Source organism: Patagioenas fasciata, chromosome 10, assembly GCF_037038585.1.
Source record: "Patagioenas fasciata isolate bPatFas1 chromosome 10, bPatFas1.hap1, whole genome shotgun sequence".
NCBI classification, from domain to species: Eukaryota; Metazoa; Chordata; class Aves; order Columbiformes; family Columbidae; genus Patagioenas; species Patagioenas fasciata.
Window position 1 is genome coordinate 1,085,208 of NC_092529.1, and position 23,156 is coordinate 1,108,363.

The 23,156-nt window shown below is 45.1% G+C and overlaps 1 protein-coding gene across 1 annotated transcript in view; it reads right to left on the reverse strand.

Annotated features, from left to right (window-relative positions):
• GRM7 (glutamate metabotropic receptor 7) overlaps nt 1-23,156 on the reverse strand; it is a 240,943-nt gene that overhangs the window by 74,929 nt on the left and 142,858 nt on the right. Inside the window, exons 5-6 of the mRNA XM_065845743.2 lie at nt 12,854-12,994; nt 1,339-1,539 (exon numbers count right to left, since the gene is read on the reverse strand). Of these exons, the coding sequence (XP_065701815.1) occupies nt 1,339-1,539; nt 12,854-12,994 (342 nt within the window). The remainder of the gene's footprint in view (nt 1-1,338; nt 1,540-12,853; nt 12,995-23,156) is intronic.

A 23,156-nucleotide genomic window follows, 5' to 3' on the forward strand; every position in this document is an offset into this window, starting at 1 on the left:
CGGCACCAGGATAATGCCCCTTGAAAGGAACTGGTTTTTTTCCCTATGGAAAATGCCTACAGCCAGAGAGCCAAGAGAAACTGAAAAGGTTTTAAGCTCTCTCAGTTTTGCCACCATTCTCCTTCCCATCCTAAAAAGCAAACCACTAGTTCAGTCCCTATGCTGGACATAATTTACATGCATCCAAGTGAAGAAAAACACCATCTGGCCATGTAAATCAAACACAAATGGAGGAAAAAGTCACCTTTTAAAAGCCTGGCCAAGGAAACACAGACAAAGAAACTAAAGTTAATGCAAACCAATTTTTGGAGTTGGACACTAGGCAACATTAGCTGGACACCCAGTTTCTCATAAATTATTTCTCAGCTCTGTTAAAATGATTAGATGGCTGTTCAGCATCTTTATAGGGAAGAACTGTCTAGAGATGACCATGTATGAGCTGCTTTTCAGTACTGAAATGGCCAAAGTGCAACGCTGTACGTGAATGCTCTGCTACTTCTACAGGAGCTTTGTCCTTTACAATTAACCTTCCAAAGCGAGGGGAGTAGGTAGAACTCTCCAGACCTCCTCAGGTCGGTCAGCTCTAAATTTGCTCCTGGCTGTAGTTAACACCACTTACTTCAAGGAAATAAATTAAGATCTCCTCGTGTTCACCTTGCTGTTTTTAAGATGACTTATACAGGAAGGAGAAATATCCTATCCTGTTGCACTGTCTGAAGCAGAGGGCTGGTATTGCAACCACCACTGTCACTCTTGGGAAGAACAGGTGGGTAAGTGATAAGCAAAGAGATCAAATGCTCCCATCCTCATTCTCATGATGTTCCACATCTGAAGACTTAATAGAGGGATGAAGGCTGGAGTAACCACTCTGTCAAAATGACACCATTCTGGCTCCGCTCCTTCAGCTCCCCTGTCCCTTCCCTCGAGCGTGGAGCTAAGCTGGGCTCAGGGTACCAGAATTTCATCCAGTTTGTTTTCTCCAAGTACAGGAAACCATGCAAATATAGAGGAAAAAACGATGTGTGATGCTAATAAACTTGTAGGGTTTCAAACCAGGCATATTTAGCCAGAGCGAGCTTAGGCTTTTACCCAGTTATTTCTCCCATAGGAAATCAGCCTTCCGGAAGGTGCCCTAAACCAGCAGCAGTCATTTCTGTCTTTAGGCAGTGGGAGCCTATTTGCTTTGGCTAAAACATGGTATTTTTGAATGGTACTAAATAAACATGGTCTTCTGCCACAAACTCTAGCGTAACAATGATAAAAGTCTTGAATGTAAAAGAAAATATAGAAAATTAAACTAAAAGGAACACAGTCCCCGGGCCACTGGGCCCAGCTCACCGTTGAAGTTGACGCTGCGGATGTACTTGAGCAGCTTTTTGCCGCCCGCGTGCTCCATGTCGGGGCAGACGCCGGCGTAGTCGGCACAGAGATCCTTGTTCATGTGGTGCAGCGCGTGGGCCATGGCGTACACAGCGTCGATCACAAACTGCACCTTCCCCTCCTGCTCGTAGTGAGAGTCTTTGCCGATCCTCTCCTGTCCTGCACGGGAAAAACACACACACATGGACACACACCGAGGAGGACAGTGAGGAACGGTGTTTTCCTGATATCAAACACAAATCTTCGCAGAGCAGGTTTAAAGAACTGCACACTTTAGTAAATACAAGAAAACATTCTATAATTAAACATTCTTATAAAACATACTAATTTAAACAAAACCAAGACTACTTCTTGATCATCAACACTACTTCTCGCAAGTTGTTCTACCATAATCCAAGGAAACAAACCCTACCACAATCACTAACTTGAAACTCTTAACCCACGGGGACCACCTTAGAGAGAGCAAACACTGCCTCTCTATGTTCCCAAAGTACGCCTTTGAACGAAGCAAGCACTGAAAATAAAGCACAGCCGGTATTTTCAAGTCTGGTGTTTGGTTCTGCTGCAAATCCCAGTCTCCCATGGAAAGACGGAGCCAGACTGTGGGAAGAAAGAACCAGTTCAGAGCTGCAGCCCAGCGGTCTCTGCAGAGAACGGAGCGAACCCCCCTGCTCGTACCAGCACCTCGGGAAGCTCTGTCTGTCCACCTTAACCAGGCACCCCCTTCCCAGCCTGCAGGGACCGAAACGTCCCTCAAAAATCCGCTGATCGCCTCTAAAAGATTTGAGCAGGCGAGAACTTAAGGAATCCAAACGCTTTATGTCATCCCAAGTGCACCGGTGGAGAGCAGTGTTTGGAAAGCAGTGTTTTCAAGTCAGCCCTTGATTGCCTCAAAACCCAGAGCGTCAGAACCTCCAGGCCCTCTTACCCATATACAACCCAGTAACGTGACTGTAAAACCAGGCAATAAGGTGGATTTCTTGCTTTTATGGTTGCACGAACAGATACCTGGGTGCCTCTGCAACAAAGCAGCAAACCAAAGCAAATTTTCGGCACTTGAAGTAAAGCACAGCAGCTTGAGAATCAGCAATCTTTGATCTTTTTTTATTCCCCCCCATCCCAAATTGCCCACTAGCTTCTTATTTTACCTTGGCCAAGTAACACCTGCAGGATTCAATCTGTCCAGCTGCAAAGTGTGTGATTGTACTTACCTATCTCACCAGGCTTTCGCAAAATGTAATTACTGCTTGTGAAGCGTTGCGAGCCGCATTGATGAAAGCGGCAGAAGTGCAACCTATTTATTTTCCAAGGGTGGCAACACCACGTGCCCCTTGCTCCACCTGCAGCATCACGCGTCCTGGTCACGCTCCTGCAGGACCTGCAGCTCTGGGTGCTGCCAGGACCTCCGAGAACCCGGCCCTCGGGGTCACCTCTTCAAGTGTTTTAGAGACTTTCAATCAAAGTAAACGCTTGGATGAAGGATACAAGTGGGGAAGATTCCTTTGTTAACATCCTTTCAGCTCATAAGAGACGCAGAATCCCAAACAACCCTTCTTTTTTCCCTCGAGTGGAGCGGCAGCAGACCAGAATTACAAATAAGCACAGAGAGATCGCCACCTTTTTACAGAAATTCTGCAAGCATAAAGAATGTCTAAATATGTCCACAGAAATGATCTGCTCAAAGATAAGCAAAGATACAATCCCCCCGTAGGAACATCTTTAATTATCTACACTTTCCCTCCTTTTTTTGGTTCCGCTTATAATTACCAAACCGCACCACTGTCATCTGTTACACTCAGTCTACATATTACACGTGAGAGACCCTCTACAAAAGCGCCTCGATTTTAAATCTCAGCTACATTGAAAACATTGGAATCCTGCAAATAATTCAGCAGGGTAAGAGAACTTCCAGACTGTGAAGATCCACTCCCTGCCCTTTTCATTACTTCGCTCCCCTCTCATTGATTACAGAACTTATTACATTTCCAGGCCCTGACAAGGAAAATGCTTTTAAGTGGTTTCAGCTCAGCTCCATAACCAAATTAGCAATGCAAGAGCAACGCGCGCCAAGGGAAAGGAGCCTGGGATTGAAACGCTGCACACAAACAATACTGATTAGGCATATTAAGTTCCAGAAGCACAGTTGGCCAAATGCACAGCAGAAAGAAAACCTTTAGCAGGGAAGAAGCCGTGAAAGCAACCTGAGCAAAATCCGCTTAAAAAAAACCCCAAGACCAATGTTAACAATGTCCAAGTATGAAGATTTGAAAAGCTTATTAGGATTTCCAGTAACAAGAACGCTTTACTCTACTGAAAAGAGCCACTTAGTTGAGTATTAAACACCAAGAATTTCTGTATGGTAAGGTCCAGATATGGAGCCAAATGTAACCGTCCCCCCCGAATGCATGAATTTACACAAGTAGAACGAGAGTGTTCTACCCTTCGTATAAACACAGGTTCAGTTACCAAGCAGAAGGGAAACATCAGCTCCGTTTGCACTGAGACGTGCATATCTCTGTTGTTCTCACACCATGCTCCTGTTCTTTACACATTGCCTTTTGGTTTTTTAAACTTGCCCATCTTCAGAAGCCACAAACCAACATTGTTCTCTGCAGCAAGGGAGCAGCTGCCACCCCAGGCACAGGCGCACAAAGCGATTTCAAGAGAACGCACCTTCCTTCCACGGGTTTGCAATGGAGTACCTTGGGATGTCAGGAGAAGGATGAAACACAAAGGCAATTTATTGACATCAGCATTTTTTTTTTTCCCAAAAGATCTATTTGAAGGTGATGACAAATAATTTCACCTCACTTCCTACTGGAGTCTCAAGTGCTCATCACGATTCCTAAGAGACTGAGCAGCCAAGGCTCTCGCTCCAGGCAAAGCTTCGCTAGAGAAAAATACTGCAACAGAGAAAGGAAAAGCAGCCCTAAGCCCAGAGTACTGAGGTTATATAGAGAAAGCAGTGCTGCTGTACAACCTCCTTCAGAAGACACAGGAATTCAACGCAAGTTGAAGAAGCCTGGTTATGCTGCCTGCATCTCCATGACGGCCACACTTGACACCTCCCTGGATGGAAAGGAGCTGAAAACATCGTTTTCACATCACATTTTCTCAACATCCCCCCTTCAGCTGATTTTTCTGGGCTCGTTGATCATCACAGAATGTAGGGGATATGTTATGATGTATAAATAGTGTTGCAAGGAAAACGTTTATGGCATGTAATTCTTACAGACAGACCTCAAAATCCCACTTCATTGGTGCTTACATTAGATGAATTCAGACATTGGTTCAGTTTCTGAGGGATTAAACACATTTTCAGAGGAACTTACATAATAGTACTGCTGAGAACCCGGTGATAGTCATCATTAACAAGAGATTTAATTTAAAGATTGCAGAATGCTCGCAGTACCAAACAAGCAGCTATTATTTGTGCAAGTTAGAATTCAGCAGCTGGTTAAGTGCTAACAAAAATATATACTCTTCATCCATCCCCAGCATGTTTAGCACCATTAGAAACCTGATGCCTGGCAGCAAAGGGACATCCCGGATGCAACAGCTACCATGATTAGTCTGTAAGTGGGTAAGTGCCCATATACGCTATTCCATAACAACACGAACCTTCTCCCGCTCCACAGAGAGCTCAGCCCCAGCAGCGGCGAGGGTGCAACCGCAACACGCCAGAAACACACGCAGCACACAGATCCGTCTTTAACCCACACGTACATACATCCAGGGCTCTCCAAAACAAGATCAAAGCGTCACTGCTGACACCACTGCACACACAGGAGGTGTAAAGGCTGGAGGCTTCTCCAAACAGGCTCTTTATTTGAAAGTAGCTGAGTACGAGGGCTGCAGAGCAAACTAACAATATGCTGGAGTAAATATTGTAATTTGAACAAGCAGACTATGATGATCAGGCCTCTTTGCAATATAATCCATGTATTGTCATTTTATAAAGAAATACAAGATCCAGTAACACAGCTCTGCAGTTGCAGTTGTCTACCCAGCCCATCCCAACTCAGATCTCATTAGAGACAAAAGCCTTTACCTCCCGACCATCAACCCGATCCCCATGGATTTGCATGGGGAAAGCAGATGAACCTTCACGTTTCCACTGCTAAACACAGAACAACATCCTTCTGTGCTAGGTAAAATTATGGCTTTTTTTCTCGAGCTGCTACAGCCCTGAGCCACAGTCAGGCACCCGCACCGGTGGGAGTCCAGAGACAGCCGCACGGGGTGACGCGGTGACACCAGCACCCACGCAGCACGCGTGTGATCAGCTTCAGCCACTCCTCATCAGCCACCATCTCCAACCACACTATGGAAACCAGGCTCTCACGATGCCTTACAATGTATTCCTCACCCGGGAGAGCAAAAAAACAGAAATATATATCCCTGTACTCTAACTGGTCCTTACTCACGGGCATTAGAGTGAAAAACAAAAGGAGCATCATGCAGCAGAAAGTCCTGCTGGAAATTTGTCATTCCCTACCAGAAATAACACTTTACATAAAGATAATAATAATTATGACTATAATAATAATGCAGTTTACAGAAAGCCTTGATGCAATGAGTTTTGTGAAGCTACATCCACTTCTACCTGTCAGATAATGCTCTTTTTCTCACTTACACTGATGCAACCCGCTGTACCGGTTTCTGCTCTCAGGTGTGTATGTGTATATGAGAACAGATTGCAGAACAGAAAGCTGATCTGATTTTCTTACCCGAGATGTTTCCTGTGCATTCAACATCCCTATCAAAACGTATGCAATAGGTCTCATCACTATTCCGATGCTGAAGTGCTACAGTCACAAAAATTCAGCGCCAGGCTACAAGACACTGATGTAAATCAGACACTTCACAGCTTTCTGGTGCTGATGTGCAAATGAAGACAGTTTCCCGTAGCAATAATTGCCAGTGAAGCTGGTGATCAAGCACATGTACATAAGCAACACTTTTTGAAGACTGCAGGGCCTGAACTGCAGCTTTCTTGATATTTGAGCACTTGGGTGAAAGTGCAGTTCGCACCAGAGGGATATGTACGGAAACAGCAAGACAACCGATCTGAATAACGGGGCTTTGTTAGCAAATCACCTTGGCAATTCAGAAATACAAAGGACTCCAATAAATGCATTTCTGAAAGATAATAGAGTTTAGAAATCCATAAAAGTAGTTTACCTTAAGAGTAAACTCCTCAAGGCTGGTCTAACGTTGGTTCTTTTAGCAATTTCAGATACATATACTTCGAAGTACATCAACGCTAAATAAGATTAACTTTTTCAAATGAAAGCATGGATGTCATTAAGCTACAATGTATACTCGGACAATTCGATATTATATGGAAAATATTTTGCTTGGAACGAGTGGCACACAGGCAGCCAGTTTGCAAGCTAGAGCATAACATGGTTTGCTTGCTCCTCAACCTGTGCACACCACGTTCTTCAGAAGAAAAGGTTGGCCTTTCTTTCTCATGTGTGTTAGCATTGGCGTGCTTAGGCAGCCTGAAGGCTGTTGAAGTATTTACAAAATAAGATGTTGTGCAATCAACAAAAAGAACACAGAACTGAAAGCCTGGGTTTCCAATTTAGGCCAGGCTGGCTAACCACGCACGCTCACCTAAGGCTCGGTGTCCCTGGGCTACGGCTGTGGCTGTGTTGGCCCAGAGAAGTTAGCGTGGACATCCAAAAGTGAGTTGGGCTTGGTAAAACCCAGTTTGTTGGAGAGCACGTTGTTTCATTCTGAGAAGTGCCTGGCGTTTTGTTGCCCCCTTGAACACTGATATGTAAGAGGGAGCCTGTAACCTAGACCAGGGACGACTTGCAAGACGATCACCATCAGGAAGAAAAGAAAAAGCAGAATTTGTCAATGGAAACACGCTACGAAAATACAGCTCAGCCACTCAGTAGCGAGGAAACTTTGTCAGTGTCCTGAGAAACAGGGGCGAGAGGCGGGTGACACCAGCAACGCAGGGAAACCACCGCCCAGACCACAGCATGAAATTGAGAAGATAAATTTCCCAGCCTGGTCTGCCCTTTCACCTTATTCATAGCTTGCAGGGCAAGCAAAAGAAGATAAATGGTAGTCTTGACCCTTTCTGCACTGAAATATTATAGACCTTCACGCACACATCAACACACATTTCATACCTTGGAGCCTGGAGAGAAAACCCAGAGAGCGATCTCTGGAACCAGAAACAACCACAAGCGGGTTCGCTCCTGCCCGTGTCATCAATCACACGCCACCGAATCCCGGGCAAAAATCCACCCGAGTCACGGGCGTGTAAATCCTGGGTCAGGGCAGCTGGGAGAGGGGTCCCAGCTCAGTGTCTGACCCAAAGAAAATCATTTTACAATTTGTATACAGGATTCGGGACTGCCAGCCTTGCGTTAAGGATTTCTGCACATCAGCACCTTGACCAACCGCCGCTTAGGACTAGATCACAGCTTAAGACAGCTGCCTAGGCAGGGCTTCTTCTAGATAACGACAGTGGGCATTAGGAAAAGGACTTGGTCAGGTAGAAAGATCTAGTATTGTTGGCCAAGATTTGGGAAAACAAAAACCAAGAACCAAAAAACCCCATAACCAACCAAAACGCCCCCACCACTAAACAAAAAAAACCAAACAAAACACACACTACAAGAAAAAAAAGTTGTCTTTTTAAAAAACTTGTAAAGAGAGAGAGAGATCGCAACAAAGCCTGAACCTCCATGGTCTTGGCTGCTCAACCGCGGAGCTCACGAGGCAGCCAACTTGTCTTTGTGTTGCACACAGAGATAATGAGGTTCCCCCTGGTTTCTGAAGCACAGCTGCAGAAAAACATCATCTCCACACGCAGAAAATTGGTGGGTAAGTGAAGCGCTCAGCCCCGCGCAGCCTGGGAAGGGCTGGTGGAGGGACACTCACGTGGAGCACACCTGCAACAAGAGACACGAGGGTTCTCAAGCTGCAGACTCTTGCACAACAGAAACACAAATTGTGGATGGTTTGGATCCTCCACAACCCGCTTCTTGTGAGGAATCGCTGATATTTGCTGCAGGACCCAGACGCGGCGATATCCACAAGCCTTGTTGTGGTGGGAAGAGCTGATGGTGCAGCCTGGACCCCCGGGCAGTTTTCTGATGGAGCTCCGGTGTCCTCCCTCAATCACCTGTATCGACCTGCAGCGCCAGCCCCGAGCAGCACCAGGATGGAGCATCTTCTGCGCCCACAGCCGCGGCAGCAGAATGAGCCCAAACCCAGCCCCTCTTCCCCATGCGGTTCCCATGGCACCATGAGCAGTGAAGGTCTCACACCCGCGAGTCCAACAGACGTTCACCCCCATGGACACCATGAAGCTGTTCTCAGAAGTGAATCACGCACACCATGGGTCCTGGCGTTTGTTAAAAAAGTGCTTTAGATATCGGCCATCTGCCATACGTCACTTGGAACACCTCAGACAACTTATTTTTCCCTGAGATGAGGAATTTTGACGGCTATTTTGAAAACTGTTTTTCTTTCCGTAATAAATTGCGCTTTGCTAATCCATTAATGCACTAGATCACTTTTTGTAGTCCAGTTTTAAATAAAGTTCTTATATCCTCAGGTTCTGCTATTTGCTACATCTTTTGGTTCTCGTTATTTTTCCTTCCCTAACGCATGGCTTCCTAGCACAAGCCACCTTGACTGCTGCTGAGAAACAGACAAGATATTGCTATTACATTAGCTCGCTTATCCTCAAACAAACAAACGCAACAAACCCCAAACTAAATAATAACCAAAAAACCCCCAACGCAGCTGCTGGTACAGTTTTAAACCAAACCACAGATAATTAAGTGGTTTGCCACAATTACCTGGACTGTCTTCCCCCCCTTCCTTCTCCACACCATGAACTGCAGGGCAGTGCCACACGTGGGCTGAGACACCAAATCCTGGCTATCCAGACTTGGGCTTCCAGCGTTTTGGGTACATGGTATATTTCTCAGACACTATTTATTTTGAGCAAACCAAGACCAAGGTCCCTTTGAGGCATTTTTTTCTTGTTCCACTTTAAATTCCAGATACAACAGCCTCTCTTTTAGGAACCCTTTGGCTGAATTTCTGTCGCTTCATCTTGCAGGATCTTTGTCCCAGCGTTTTCTTTCGAGCAAGTCACTGCCTGCAGCACCGCCTGGGCTGCGCCTCCACACTCATTACACTCGTGGATAATTAGAAAAGCTCTCTGAGTAATCTACATCCTGATAAATGACATCCAAGGTGACATCACCCTTAGATCACTTCATTAAGCCTCCTGGAGTGTAAAGCCATCTGAATTAAAAGCTCTGTTTAATAAGTGAAAACAGTCAAGTGCTGCGATCCCCTTTTCAGGCAGTAAAAGGCGGGTGCTCTGGCCCAGCAGACACCTCGCTGGGCTCCAAATACTTGCGTTTCTCCTTGGCAGACACCCCTTCCTGCCACGGGAGAGCGTGGGTGCTCCCGAGGGAGCAGGAATACCCCAAAGCCACCCTGAGACATTGCTCCTGATCACGCTGATGGTTGCTGTTCGCCGCCTGTTCAACATCCACCACTGCATATTTGATTTCAGTAATCACTTCAAAACTTACCAACAACCTGGTTCATGACAATATCTACACAAAAAAACCCCTTGTTTTATGATCTGTTAATTCTAAATCTCACGGAACTGGTGATATCACTACGAGGTGTTTTTATAAACCCAGCTGAAGATATTTCCCCGTACAATTTCTGCTCATTTGGTGCGGGTGGAGCACTCGGCACGGCTCCGTTGCAGAGCCACAGCTACGAACCCCAGTGCTGGCCTCTTCTGCAAAGACCGTCCTTTTCTTCTGTTAATCCTACCCTAGGAAAGCCCATTTTTACCATAATGCCTAGTACTGCAAACTACTCTTTCCCAAAATATTCATGCATTAACCTGGTGTGGGCCGTTACGACTGAAGTGAACGCGTCTAATATTCTTTCATGTAAGCAGCGAGAAGTAAAACAACGACATTTCTAACCCCGATGCTTGTAACTATTTTGCCGTTCCAGTGGTTATATGAGATTCCCCATTTAATTTATGAAGTCTCCTTATAATCCAGCTGGAGCATCCCTGGAGGGTGGAGGCAGCAGCCCCAGGGCAAGAGGCAGCACCCGAATGAAGCGACACCCTTTGCAGAAGGGACGGGTCCCCCTCTGTACACGTCCGTCCTGCTTTGAGAGGGCTCGTGTCCCCCAAAAATGACCTGCAGGACGATCCGGTGCCCTTGGCAGCACTGGACCATGCCCCGAACCACACCACACTAAGCGCTAGAAACAGCATTAGTAATTGCAGTAACGTGTTGTACTGACTCTTGTCTAGAAATAAGGCGGGGTGGGCTAAATGTATTTTCATTTTCTCATTCTGCATCTTACGCACCCCGATTAGAGCAAGTTTTTAATGTTTAAATAAATATAAATGACATTAATGTAGTTCTGCACGGAGAAACATCTCAGCAGGTCGCAATATGAAGCTGCCCACAGGATGCTGCTTGAGCAGCTCCTCTCCTTGACCACCGACACCACCAGCGCCAAGTGCATGGTGCAAACCTCCCAGTTTGGAGCACGAGCCTCCCAGCTGGGCTCGGAGCACAGTTACCATCAGAAACCCAGGGCCTGTGGGCCAGCACCTCGCTGCATTACAAGTTACCCATCACATCTTAAAATAATGATGATGATAATTCATAATATTATTACGTTTGTGAGATGTCACGACTCTCACTCCAGCAATGTAATTCAAAGCTAATGCTTTTTCTGGTGCGCAATTTACCTCTAGTTCGCAGAGGAGGGAAGGGAGGTGTCAGGGCACGTCATTTGGTACGGTAACGAGCTATAATGCGGCATTTCGGTTCGATAGGGTAAGTTAGCCAGCAAAAACAAATGTTTCTGCTCAATCTACACGGAGGGAAGGCAGAACATCGTTTTGACCTTCACATCACGGGGCACAGGCCCTGAGCAACTAACAAAATACTGGCATCAACAATGAGGGTGATGAAACACTTTTAGAAATTATCCTAAAGATCTTTCAGCGATTTTTAGTCAAATTCCAGCCTTTGGGGAGATTCCAAATGCCAAATTTAACAGCAGTGCATTCCCAGCGGTAACTGCGCTGTTTCCAGGCACAACACTCCTACTCCATCCATGAATCGAAACCAAAAGCAGACGATGTGAAATGTGGAAAGTTTTCATCAATTTTCAATCAAAGTAAAAACACATCCTCCTATGAACGAATTTCCTTTGATCAAAATTCAAGGCAATTATTCAACATAACACATTGAAACTGCTGCTGTGAAAAATTAAGGAGCGGGAAGGGAAGGCGGAGGGAGGCGAGGGGCACACGCCGGTGTTGGTCTACCAGGAGATATTAGATGTTCTGGGTGAAGCTTTTCCATGGCATTTTAAATGCTGAGCAAATGCTGCAACCCCACATGACCAAGGTTCATGCCACACACACAGTTTGAGGGTGGAATCTGCATTTCTGAGATTTCGAAATACAAATACCCTCAATCTCATATCTTAATTCAGCACAAGGTCACTAAACCGGCAATTCTGGTAGCACTTGCTCAGGTGTGGGAACTCCAAGAACACATCTCTCCCGTCGTTCCCTTTCAAAGCAAACGCTCCAAGTTCAAAGAACGCTATTGCCTGCATCATCAAGGTGGGTGTGCGGAGAAACACAAAACCTGGTTAAAAATGAAATGGCCCCACTGTTACGTGGGCATCTTTGTAACCAAAAGTAATTCCTTGAATTTCCACGCCATCTGAAGTGACTCCAGGAAAATGTGGCATTTCAGATGGTGGGCAGTGCCTCGCAGAAGGAAAAGAGGAGAGGGACTGTCGGCCAGCAGGAAAAACAGAGGCCAAAGAAGATGCTGCTGAACATCAGGAACCTCAGCCACAAATGCAGACAGGGTGCTTCCTATGTTACTGTGCGTTTAACCCAATTTTTAAAAATAACATTAGTGAGAACAAAAGCCTGATCAACCGTTTTATGGTGCCTGAGATGAGAACATTTCACTCTGTGCTAATACTTTCCTACAGCTGCATTTCCTTCAAGAGCTCAATTCAAACGCACAGGGTGAGGCTGTGGGCAGATGGTGCTTGGGCACGGGAGGTGCCCAATTCCTGATCTGCAGGCGTGTGACAAAGCACAAGTTGTGGGAGTATTTTCCATCTACAACAAACTAACAAAGCAACCTCAAGTCACCGTGCACTCAAATAAATGGGCTTCATGGAAAACACTGATTTTCTTGCAGGATGGGCAACCAGAAAAAGGAAGAAATAGAAAGAATAATAAAAAAAAAGTTATTCTATCTCCTTCTGCTGTCCTGCGAGGCTGATGCCGCTGTTCCATTTTCTCTACAAGCTACAAAAATTCAATTTATTTTTCCAATCTCTCTCGGGCCCGGCTCCCGCCATCAGCTGCGCATCGCTCGGCAGCACGAGCTGCTGGGGTTACCTGTGCATTTACGGTCCGAGTCCTCCTTCTTGGACCCGCTGATGGTCAGCTTGCAGTTGAAGTTCTCCTCCCAGTACTCTGCAAACCACACGTTCCTCCTGTTGTTCTCCAGGGTGCGGGAGGTGAAATAGGCATCGAACCCTGGGGAAGGAAGGAGACGGGGAGAAAGGTGAAGTCTGGCTCAGACGGCAGCATGAAGAACAAATACTCTGTTTATCTATTCCTCAACACCCAGCACACGTTTGCGCCTCCAACCGCAGGAGATGAGCGGGGAAACACAGAAGTTCGTTGCGTACTTTATTTAATCAGCTGCATCTTGCAAGTTACTCTGCTGCAAACTGCGAGGTACAGAGCTAGGTAAGATACATGTACAACAGAGAATCATATTAGAAAGTGTTATAAGCAGTAAGCGTGGATTAGATATACACCAATAAGGAATGAAAAGAAATTACACAGTGCAGCTGATATTAGGCTGAGCTCAATACTGCTGATTTCCTAATTAACCTCTCCGGACCTCCAGAAAAGGCAGTTTCATCTAATCTGGCCATTATCAGTGCACCTTATTTTTTCTTAGCATTAATTTCCTTCCACCCAGGTACAGATAAACTCAGAGAGCACAACTCCTACAAAGTAACTGTGAATCACGGGGATCAGTTACCCTGAACCTGGGAGGGGGAAGTCTCCTTCCTTAGACCTGGGAGATTCAGTTTGTTACTACATTTTTATTCTATTACTGTCCCAGTATACTTTTAGTTTTACTTGGCAAACAAATTGCTTGCACAAGGACAAACATATTATCCGAAACCTGGATAAGGCAGCTCAATCATAAAGAGGACCTGAAAATGCTGGTTGCCATCCTAGAAGTGAAAATCCCTTGAAGATGCAAATCTCAGCTATCTATTCCAGCCCTTCCAGTCCATATGGGTATTGCAGGATAGAGTGGAAACCCAGAAGCAGCAAGTTCCCATAGACACAAAATCATCTCTGTGTACTGCACAATCACGCGGTTCCTTTTGATTTGGCTGTTAGAACTGACAGTAAATACCTAGGCCACTGAAAGACAGGGAAAGAAGTTCCTTGCACCACATCCAGCAATTTCTCTCGCTGAAATAGGTGGGTAAATTGGCTCAATCTGGCACTTCACACAACGAAACCGAGTCAGAGGAAAACCATATGGCACCGCTAAATTAGCGTAGCAATCCATCCTCTACCGGATAAAAATAGACAGCATGTAAACAGATGTTTTCAAATAAGCAAGCGGATTAGGAGTGGGGTCAATCTGTCCCCTTGCATTAGATTTGTGAACTATTGACCCAACTATAATATGTATTTTCCTAATTCTGAGCCTACTGTTCACAATTCGCCTTCAAGTCTACCCAAGACATAAAGTACATCATCTCCAAACAAAGTACATCATCTCCAGAAACAGCCTGAAAGCAGATTAAAAGCTTACATGCAGACCCACTACAAAAATACGTGTAGGTGTCTCCTGTAACAAACACACCAGGATGCTCCAGAATGGTGACGAACCCCGAGCAACAAACCACACCAAATTAATTGTGGGCTGGCGGGTCACAGCAGCCGTATAACTCAGTCCGGCTTGTCTGACCCTTATCATGGTTTTTAATGTTTTCCAGAATAAAAGTGCACAAAGCTGCAGGAAAAGAAGCCACCTGTGATGGCAGAGCCACCGGTCCCTCCTCTCACCGGGAAATCATGGAGTAAAACTCCCCTGCCACAGCTCTTCTAGTTAATTAATGACAAATTAGTGACTTACGAATGGTTCTGTGTGCGGTCTCTAGAAAAGACAGCACAGTTTCTACATTTCTGGGGTGAAATTCCCCGAGGAAAACAATCATGTGGATGGGTCAGAAGACCATTTAGAAGCTACTCTTAGATTTTAGGGACATGCAAGCCAAGCCTGTTTTCCTGTAAACCTAAGTGTGGTAGTTTTGCTCGTAATTAAAAGAGCATTTCAAAGGGGATATCCAGTCCTAAGATCTGTAAGATATATATGGCTCAGAAAGAGTAAACCCTACCAATGTTCCAAAGTAGCTGACCTCTGGGAAAAGCGCTCTATGACTTAATAAGATCAAATCAATAAGTCTTGATAAAAACGTAATAGAATTCCATAAGAATTACTCTAAACCTTTACAGATTTAATAACAAATAATAACATTCTCATTGATTTTTTAATGATTCCTCTGCATTCTCAAGAAGGAATATAGATCTCTATTAAAGAACATACATTTTTTATCATTATTTTCTATTGACCAAGACAAGCAGGCAAGTGACTGACAGGGATGGGGTTACATAGCAGCCCAGATTTCTATTCATTCCTTACTGGGTGGAACATTAAGCCAACTTAGAGCATAGTGCTAAACCTAGGAGTTTAGGGTTCAGGGCCTTGGGAATTAGATGACCCAACCCAAAAAGCTGGGTGCTTCAATGTAAAAGCAGGAATAACCACTTCTTACTCCCCTACCCGGCCAAGTGCTACACTTGTGTGCAAGGTTTAGTGATTTCCCAACCTTCTCCATATATCATACTTAAGAAAATTACTTTTGTTCAGCAAATATCTCTAAGAGATATAGTTATTTTATGAGATTCTACAAACTAAAGCGTCTTATTACTTTAAATCAGTGATTCGATTAAATAGTTATTCTTACACATAGAGAGATGATCCTAACTAATGGGTTCATTTATTTTGCACCCCCGTGATTAATATATAAATTAACTATGTAGCAATGAAAAAAGTTTAAAAAAACCCACACAAAAGCATCTATTTCTTGTGTCAGCAGAGACTTCAAGGGCTCTGGGGTTCTTTAATAAGGAAAATGATTAACCCTAACTGAAACACAAAGCTGTCGACCTACTGCATTTCTCACGTGCCCGAAGTGTGTTAATTCTCAGCGCATGTGGCTTGTGAACAAACACAACATATCGACCCAATTGCAAACGAGTAGCGATTTTATCAGTTTATGATATTTTTATTCTCTGTTTTATCCAAAGTACGTCCACACTAATGAGTACTGGTTATACAACTCTTATTTACCCACCACTTACTACAGTTACTGGTGCCAAGTGAGTTGAAAGCAGCTACTCAAATAATCTTCCAACCTCCCTAGAATTCAAGCCATAATAGTTTAATTTCCTGACATTAAATCAGGGATAAAAGCATTAGGTGTGGAACGATAAGATCAATTTTAAGACAGCTAGTCTTTTCTTCAGATTTTATTATGTTGCCCAAACCACACGCTATGTAGTATTATGGAGCTGTTAAGATGGTCTACAGATATTTTCTTGACCTTCTTACTCAATAAAAAGGCCAGAATATTAAGTGATTTTATTAACTTCATGCCATAAAAATGCTTTGCAGTTGTTGTTTTTTTTTAATAGTTGCTAATTAGAACAGTGAAAAAAGGGTATTTTAGTTGATACCACATTTGGCTTTTTACATTATATAAAGCACATACAACAGGAACTCTGCTTGCTGTTTTTAGGGCAAATCCAGGGTTTTAAGCTATAAAGCTTCTATTATGGAAATAGATACCTATCGGGCAAGTATCATCATTATCACTTTTATAAAATCATAGGGCTGCCACAGCAATAAGATCATGACCTAGGTGCTGCCTGGCCAGCGCCGCAGTAGAAAGGTTAATATACAAGTATATTATTATTCATTATTCTACATTTTATTGCCCTCAGGCACTTCTGCCTTTCACAGAGCTCCCATTTATATCAATACAAACATTTAGTAGAAAACTCGGAATTTATTTCTCGTGTGTTTTATTGCCGGAGCGGGCAGAGGCCCCGGCTGTGGGGATTCCCTGGTGCGGCAGAGGGACCCCCGTTTGCTTTACCAACAACAACCAGCCCGAGTCCAGGTCTCGGAGCAGCGGGAGGGATGTTCCGGGGCGGGGGATGAAGGAGACTCCTGCTCCTCTTCCCCCAGCTTCATAACACACGAGGCTTTTGCATTTTCAGCCAGAAGGACTTGGGAAGTTGGCAGCGGTATAAGTCACCAGGGCTGCTTAATGCAAACGGTGCTCTCCTTTCAGCTCAACGCTTCGTATTCAAACGGCTCCTGCTGCTGGAATGAATCATGTTTTACGAATTGCGATACGCAGAGTCCCAGCCAAGGGAGAATCGCTGCCCACCGGAGCCCGGTCCTGCGAGCGAGCATCTGCGGCACAGGTTGTCACCAGCATCGGGCAGGCACAGCAGGCTTAAAGCACAGCCCCAAGCGGAATAACTCTCCCTGTGATTCATCCTTCCCCGCTGCCCCGTTGCTAGAAGTGGGCTATTTGTCTTACCACGACCTTATCCATGAATTACTCTTTTTTCCTCATACCCGAAGATAAGCAAAAAGCCCATTTTTTTTTGATACTTATCACAAGGGAATTCAGTTCATAGCTTGCTTGCTTTCTCACACACGTACCCAATCGTCTTGAAGTTACCTGTTGCTTTCTGCTTTGCGGAAAAGCGATCGGTTTGTGTTCTGCTGTGGCAGCAGTGAAACCCGAGCTGAGTCCCACGGTGTCCCCGCAGGACACGGAGCAAAGCGGCAACTCCGGCTGCACACCACTCCCTCCTATTAACTGGAGTTACCCCGTGATCTGAGCTGTTATTTCACGTTTTCATTTGCAATTAACTATTTAACTAAATCCTTTCACGTGCATCGGTGTTGTCTTCCCATCAGTTTTCCGAGTTCTTCCTTCCCACCCTTTTTGACCAAATGGGAGAAGCTGCTCCACAGATGTCCTGTTCCATTTTAATACCCCAGACGGGAAAATCAGAGGGATACAGGAGGTCTAAACACAGAACACAAGAGTGGTTTCCTTCCCTTTGGTAGCAGCAGCAGACCAAGGCACATTGCATGTACTAAAAAGCATTTAAACTTAAGTCATCTTCTTGCATAATTTAAAATGAGGATAAAGATACAGAAATTCCTCTACATTGTAACACAGTGACTGGAGTAACCCCTAAAGATGTTCCACAGATTAAAATTAGTAATAAAGAAAGTAAAACCAATCAGCACACATAACGAACATGCTAAATACAGTGATGCTACACAAAAGGTAACTTTCCATCATCCTGTGATACACAACCCAAATTCTAAGTTGTAAACTTACAAACAGCCCCGGGATGATCGATGCACCCCCCGGCTGTGCCGTCCTGGCGCACAGACCTAAACCAGACCTGCAAATAACCAAATCAATACTTGGTCACGTTGTTAGACCTGCCCAGCAAACAAACCATGAGAGGAGGTCCAAGCCCATCCCCTCCTGCAGTGGGAGAAGGAGAAGGAGGCGACACACAAACCCCGTCCAGCCGCTCCTGCCCCACCACGGGGAGCCCCGGGCTGCACAGTTCACCAGGCTTCAAACATTATTTCCTTATCCTACCTTCAGTTCCTTCAATACACATGGTTAATTTCCTTTTTCACTCTGTACGTTTGCCTGCGCCTCGCTGAAGTGTTACCATGTCAACAGGAATAGTCACAGCATATGGAAATATATTTGGGTACCCTAAAATTCATATACCTGCTCACAGACCTGTACTTATCCACACAGAGTCCCCCAATCTGACCTCCAGAGCTGCCACATGTTTTTACTGTTGACATGGTAACGTTGTCCAGATGAAAGCAACACCGCACGTTCAAAATGCTGTTTAATATGAGGTGATGCCCCTTTTCTGCAGAGCATCATTTCACAGGACACACAGACACAGGCACACACACAGACACACACACACACACACTCGGGCAGGTGCAGCCGATGCACAAACGGGCACAACAGGGGCCAACCACGCACAGCTGAGCACAGCAAAGCCACCTCTTGCTTTAAACCGTTGTTATAAATGCTACCAATCCTATCTTCAAATTCCCCAAGAGATAACACCCCTGAGAAAATATCACCTGAAAACTCCATTGCATTCTTCCCTTCCTTTTTTTTTTCTTAAAGTATTTAAAAAAATTTTAAAAATTACTTCCTTGATTTTGGGCTTCCTGACTATAAGGTGGTTTTAATAACTTCATGCAGCAGAGCGTGCCAGGACGGGCCCAGGGCGATGCGGTTGCTGTCTGTCCATCCCCACAGCCAAGGCTGCTGGCACCGAGCACCTTCCAGAGCAAAGGCTCTGAACCGCATGTCAACAGACAAAGATAACAGGGATCATTTTGGTGGCTGGGGGATCTGGTTTTGTCACTCAGGCTGATTTTGGGGACTGGGGGATGCGGTTCCATCACTCGGGTTGGCCCTGAGGCTGGTGGTCCCACACAGGAACACCCACATCACCCCCAGTACTTGTCTTTAGAACATTCTGCAGCTTTTAGGGAAAGCAAAAAAGCTTTCCAACTTGATTTAAATATGTCAGAAACAGAAAATCCCCTACACAGCCATTCCTCAACCTCTCATTTTCTTCTTCCCCTCCATTTTGCAGGGCCACCCCACTCCCGGCTCAGCATCCCCCTGGGGCAGGACCACCAGCCACATGCACTTGGCTCGGATCCCCTCCTCATCTCTCCGTGGTTCCAATGTGCACCCCAGGAGCTGCAATCACAGCACTGGGAGCTACTGGGAACGGGGCAGCAGCTGGAACCAGGAACTGGCACCTCCAAACTGGGCAGATTTGGGGGACGCCTCTCACCTCTCTTCAGTAGGCATGACTAAAGCAGCCTAAAGATAAGGAAACTTCTAAATGGCTCTCAAGTTGCAAGATAATTTGTATTCCCCTCTCTTCATACCAACACATTAACCAAATACATTATTTCCATAATGAGGAGATGAACATCTGTGTGGCTTCCCAAAATTTCAAGTGGCAATACTCGAGACAAGTATTCTCTCTTTGGGGATTGACACATCAGCATTTTAAATAATTACCAAAGCTAAAAACATAATTTAAATTCCAAAGAGACGTTAAAGAAAGAGTTCAGGTGTCATTTAGATTTTTTTTTTAAATAAAGCACCCCAGTTCAATTCCGCTGCTGCTGCAGTATGGTATTAAACTTTGGCCTTGGCCCTGTGCAAGTCAACTGCTCAATGCAAACTTTAGCAGAGCATGAGAAACATAAATATTAGAAGTGACATCACGTTACTGGAAATTACTCTAAGATAGAGCTGGGGCTTTGAGCTGCTCTGGATCACATAACCCAGGGTGCACAAAAAACCCAAACATGCTGCAAAACCAAAACCCAAACACCACCAAAAGCCAAGGGACGAGGCCAGAGACACACGGGCTCTCTCACACAAATCTCTTCAGCAACAAAACCGAGCGGCAGCCCCGGCACACGGAGAACAGACGGGATGTCCAGAGTCACAGCGACTCCTTCCACTAGGTCCTAGGAGACTTTTCTCAGGAACTTTATGCTGTATGAAGTGGTAATTAAACGGAGGAACACCAAGTAGTCTTGCAAATACAAATTAGAAGTATTTCCTCATTACAGGAGTAACCGAAGGCTACTCTGAATAGGTTAATGGAGTACCCCGGGAAAGAACTTAAAGAAATACAAGTTTAGTTTCACTGCAGAAAGGTCTGTGGGAGCTCATTGCATCGCAGGTGCTCGTGTACATACCGTCCTGGAGAAACGCAGGAACCCCCGCTGCTCTGCTGGGTGTAGAGGAGCAAACCCAGCGCTGCCCGATCCTGGAGAACACACTGAAACCCACGTCCACGGGTGGAACAGCAAAGCACCCCCTCTCCTTAGAGCAACCGTTGTTCACAAGCAATCACAGCGTTCTCGTCTCAGCTGTGCTCATCACTGTGATGCCACTCACCTGCTCCAGGCTTCATCCTCCCAAGTCCCAACACTATTACTTTTTGGAAGGTGAGATACAAGAGGACCATGTATTATATTGCACAATGAGCCGAACCACCAGCAGAGCTGAGAGAGCAGGATTAGAGGGGGGGGATTTAGGGGCTTGGTTTTCTTCTTTTTTTCCCCCCACTATTTCTATATATTGGATTAGTAGAAAACATCAGCTTCCCTGGCTTTTCTTTATTAAATATCTTGCATGATTAATCACAGTATTAATTGTGTCCTAACTTGGTTAAGAGGGAGGAAAGACCCCAGATGTAAGAGGCTTTGGCTGTCGGAGCCAGGTGAGACGGGAGCTCTTGGCCTGTTTTCCTGGGCATGTGGATTGGAAATGGAAAAAAAAAAAGAGGTTTTGATGCTTCAGGAATTCGGGTGGTGCAGAAGAGCAGCACTGGGGGGACACGCAGCTGGGGGCTTCGCTTTCCAGACGGACAACGACTGAAGCAAAGACTGAACTCCACTTTCAAGACGTTTTACTTTAAACTGCGCAGAGGGATATCTTGGCTTACAAAGACATTGCTCTTCCGCATCCTACAATTATATACATAACTATGAGATGAAAGGATCGTATTATCTGTCCTTACCAGGAGATCAAGATCATTGATCTATTGACTCCTGTTTCATTTCACTAAAGAGCCGGCGTATATGATTACACTGAGGATTCTTTTTCTAAATTATTTTCCGTTTCCTTTAGTCATTAGAGTCAACAGAACAAAAATACATTCCAGAAGCAGATCTGCAGACCCAGCATGAGTGAAGTGGGCACTTAAGCATTCATTGTATCATCTTTAAGGAAATTATGTGTACTATTACGTGTATTATTTCCTAAACTATTACTTTCAAAGGCCTGTAATCACTCAAGCATTAACAGCACAAACTAAAAGGAAACCAAACCAAACCAAACCAAACACCACCACCAACCAAGCAAACAATGAAACCTTTCCAAATCTCTGTCCACTTCCTAAAACGAGCACATTTCTCCTAGTGTCTGGGCCTGGCTCACCCTGGGACATTGGGAAGTCTTTCTTTTCTGCCTTGCTAATAGAGACAAGGAATAAGTCACAGAGGATTCAGAGACTGATTTTAAGGCACCCGGAGAGCGAATCTCTTTAGGTTCTAACTACAGTCACGAATACCACAAGAAAAAAACTTCTCTTGAGAATTCAGGAAGTTTTCTTTCAAAATAGAGAAAAATTGACCCCAAAGAGGAAGAGTAAACAAGTTAACTCTTCTTCGCATTTGTAAAGGGCAATAGAATAGCTGAGAAGACAAATAATTGTTGAGATGTATGAATTTAAAGAAAGCAGAGTAGAAACAATGCGTTACTGTAAATACATTACACTCAGAGCTATCTTGGTAGAGGATTTAATACATGTGAATGAATTACATGTGAGACTTGTTGCAAAAAAGAACCATTATAGAGAAGTCTGATGACTGAACCTTCTATTTCTTCCATCACCTCACGGTACAGTCAGATTGTATTTGTATTCTGCATTTCACTTCCCCCAGTTTCGGTGTCTGCAGCTTCACAAATTAAAGCCCTGTAATAACTGTAAAGGAAAATCAGTGGTCACCCAGTATCACAGACCTAATCCCAAGGTCCTTGCTCAGAGCTCTGTGTCCTGTGCAGGGACAAGACTTGGACTCCATGGTCCTTGTGGGTCCTTCTAGCTCAGGACTTTGTGACTCTTGAGCCTAAATCGGTCTCAAACATGAACAAACGTTAAGAGAAACCATCAGTCCTCCTGCTCAAATAAGTGTCGTTCTTCATTGCCCGGTTTGCTCCATCCCTGGGCAGTCCAGCAGGATGGGACTGGAAATGCTACACACTATGTTCTACTCCTTGTGCTTTGCCAAAGCAGCGCGGCAAGTCATGAAGAATTATCTGTTCCATTAGGAACAATCTGTGGTTGTCAGCCCTCCTGCGGAACAGCATTTCTAAAACTAGATATTTGGGACCATTCATGGCTATTTTTCCCTAAAACAGGAATGGTTTATTTCAGAAAGCTCCTGCAATTTCTTTTTTTTTTTGTACACAAAAAAATACATGAAGTACAAATGGCAAAACAAATACTCTGCCAATGTATTTCCTGCGAATCGGGAGAATGCCTTAACCTCTTTAATTATAGCATAAGAGGTATCAGGAGAGATGCAGCTCTCATGAAAAGCGGAGAGGGGAGCAATTCCCTCCCCATCCCCATCGCCATCCCCGGCTCTGTTGTGCTGGCAGACGGAGGGGACGATGCTGCAGAGGCACCATGGAACCACTCAGCACCCCCTCCCCAGCTCCCTTCTGCTCCTTTCTTTCAGCAATGAAACTGCTCGAGCCCTCTGCTCAGGACCATAACCCGTAACCCCCCAGCTCCCATTGCCAGGGCTGAGTCCCGGCCACAAACGCAGCCCAGCGCTGCGCTTGGCGTGGTGCTGGTGCCAGTCCTGCTCCGAGGCAGCACCAGAAGGTGGGAACACCTTTTCTCATCTCTG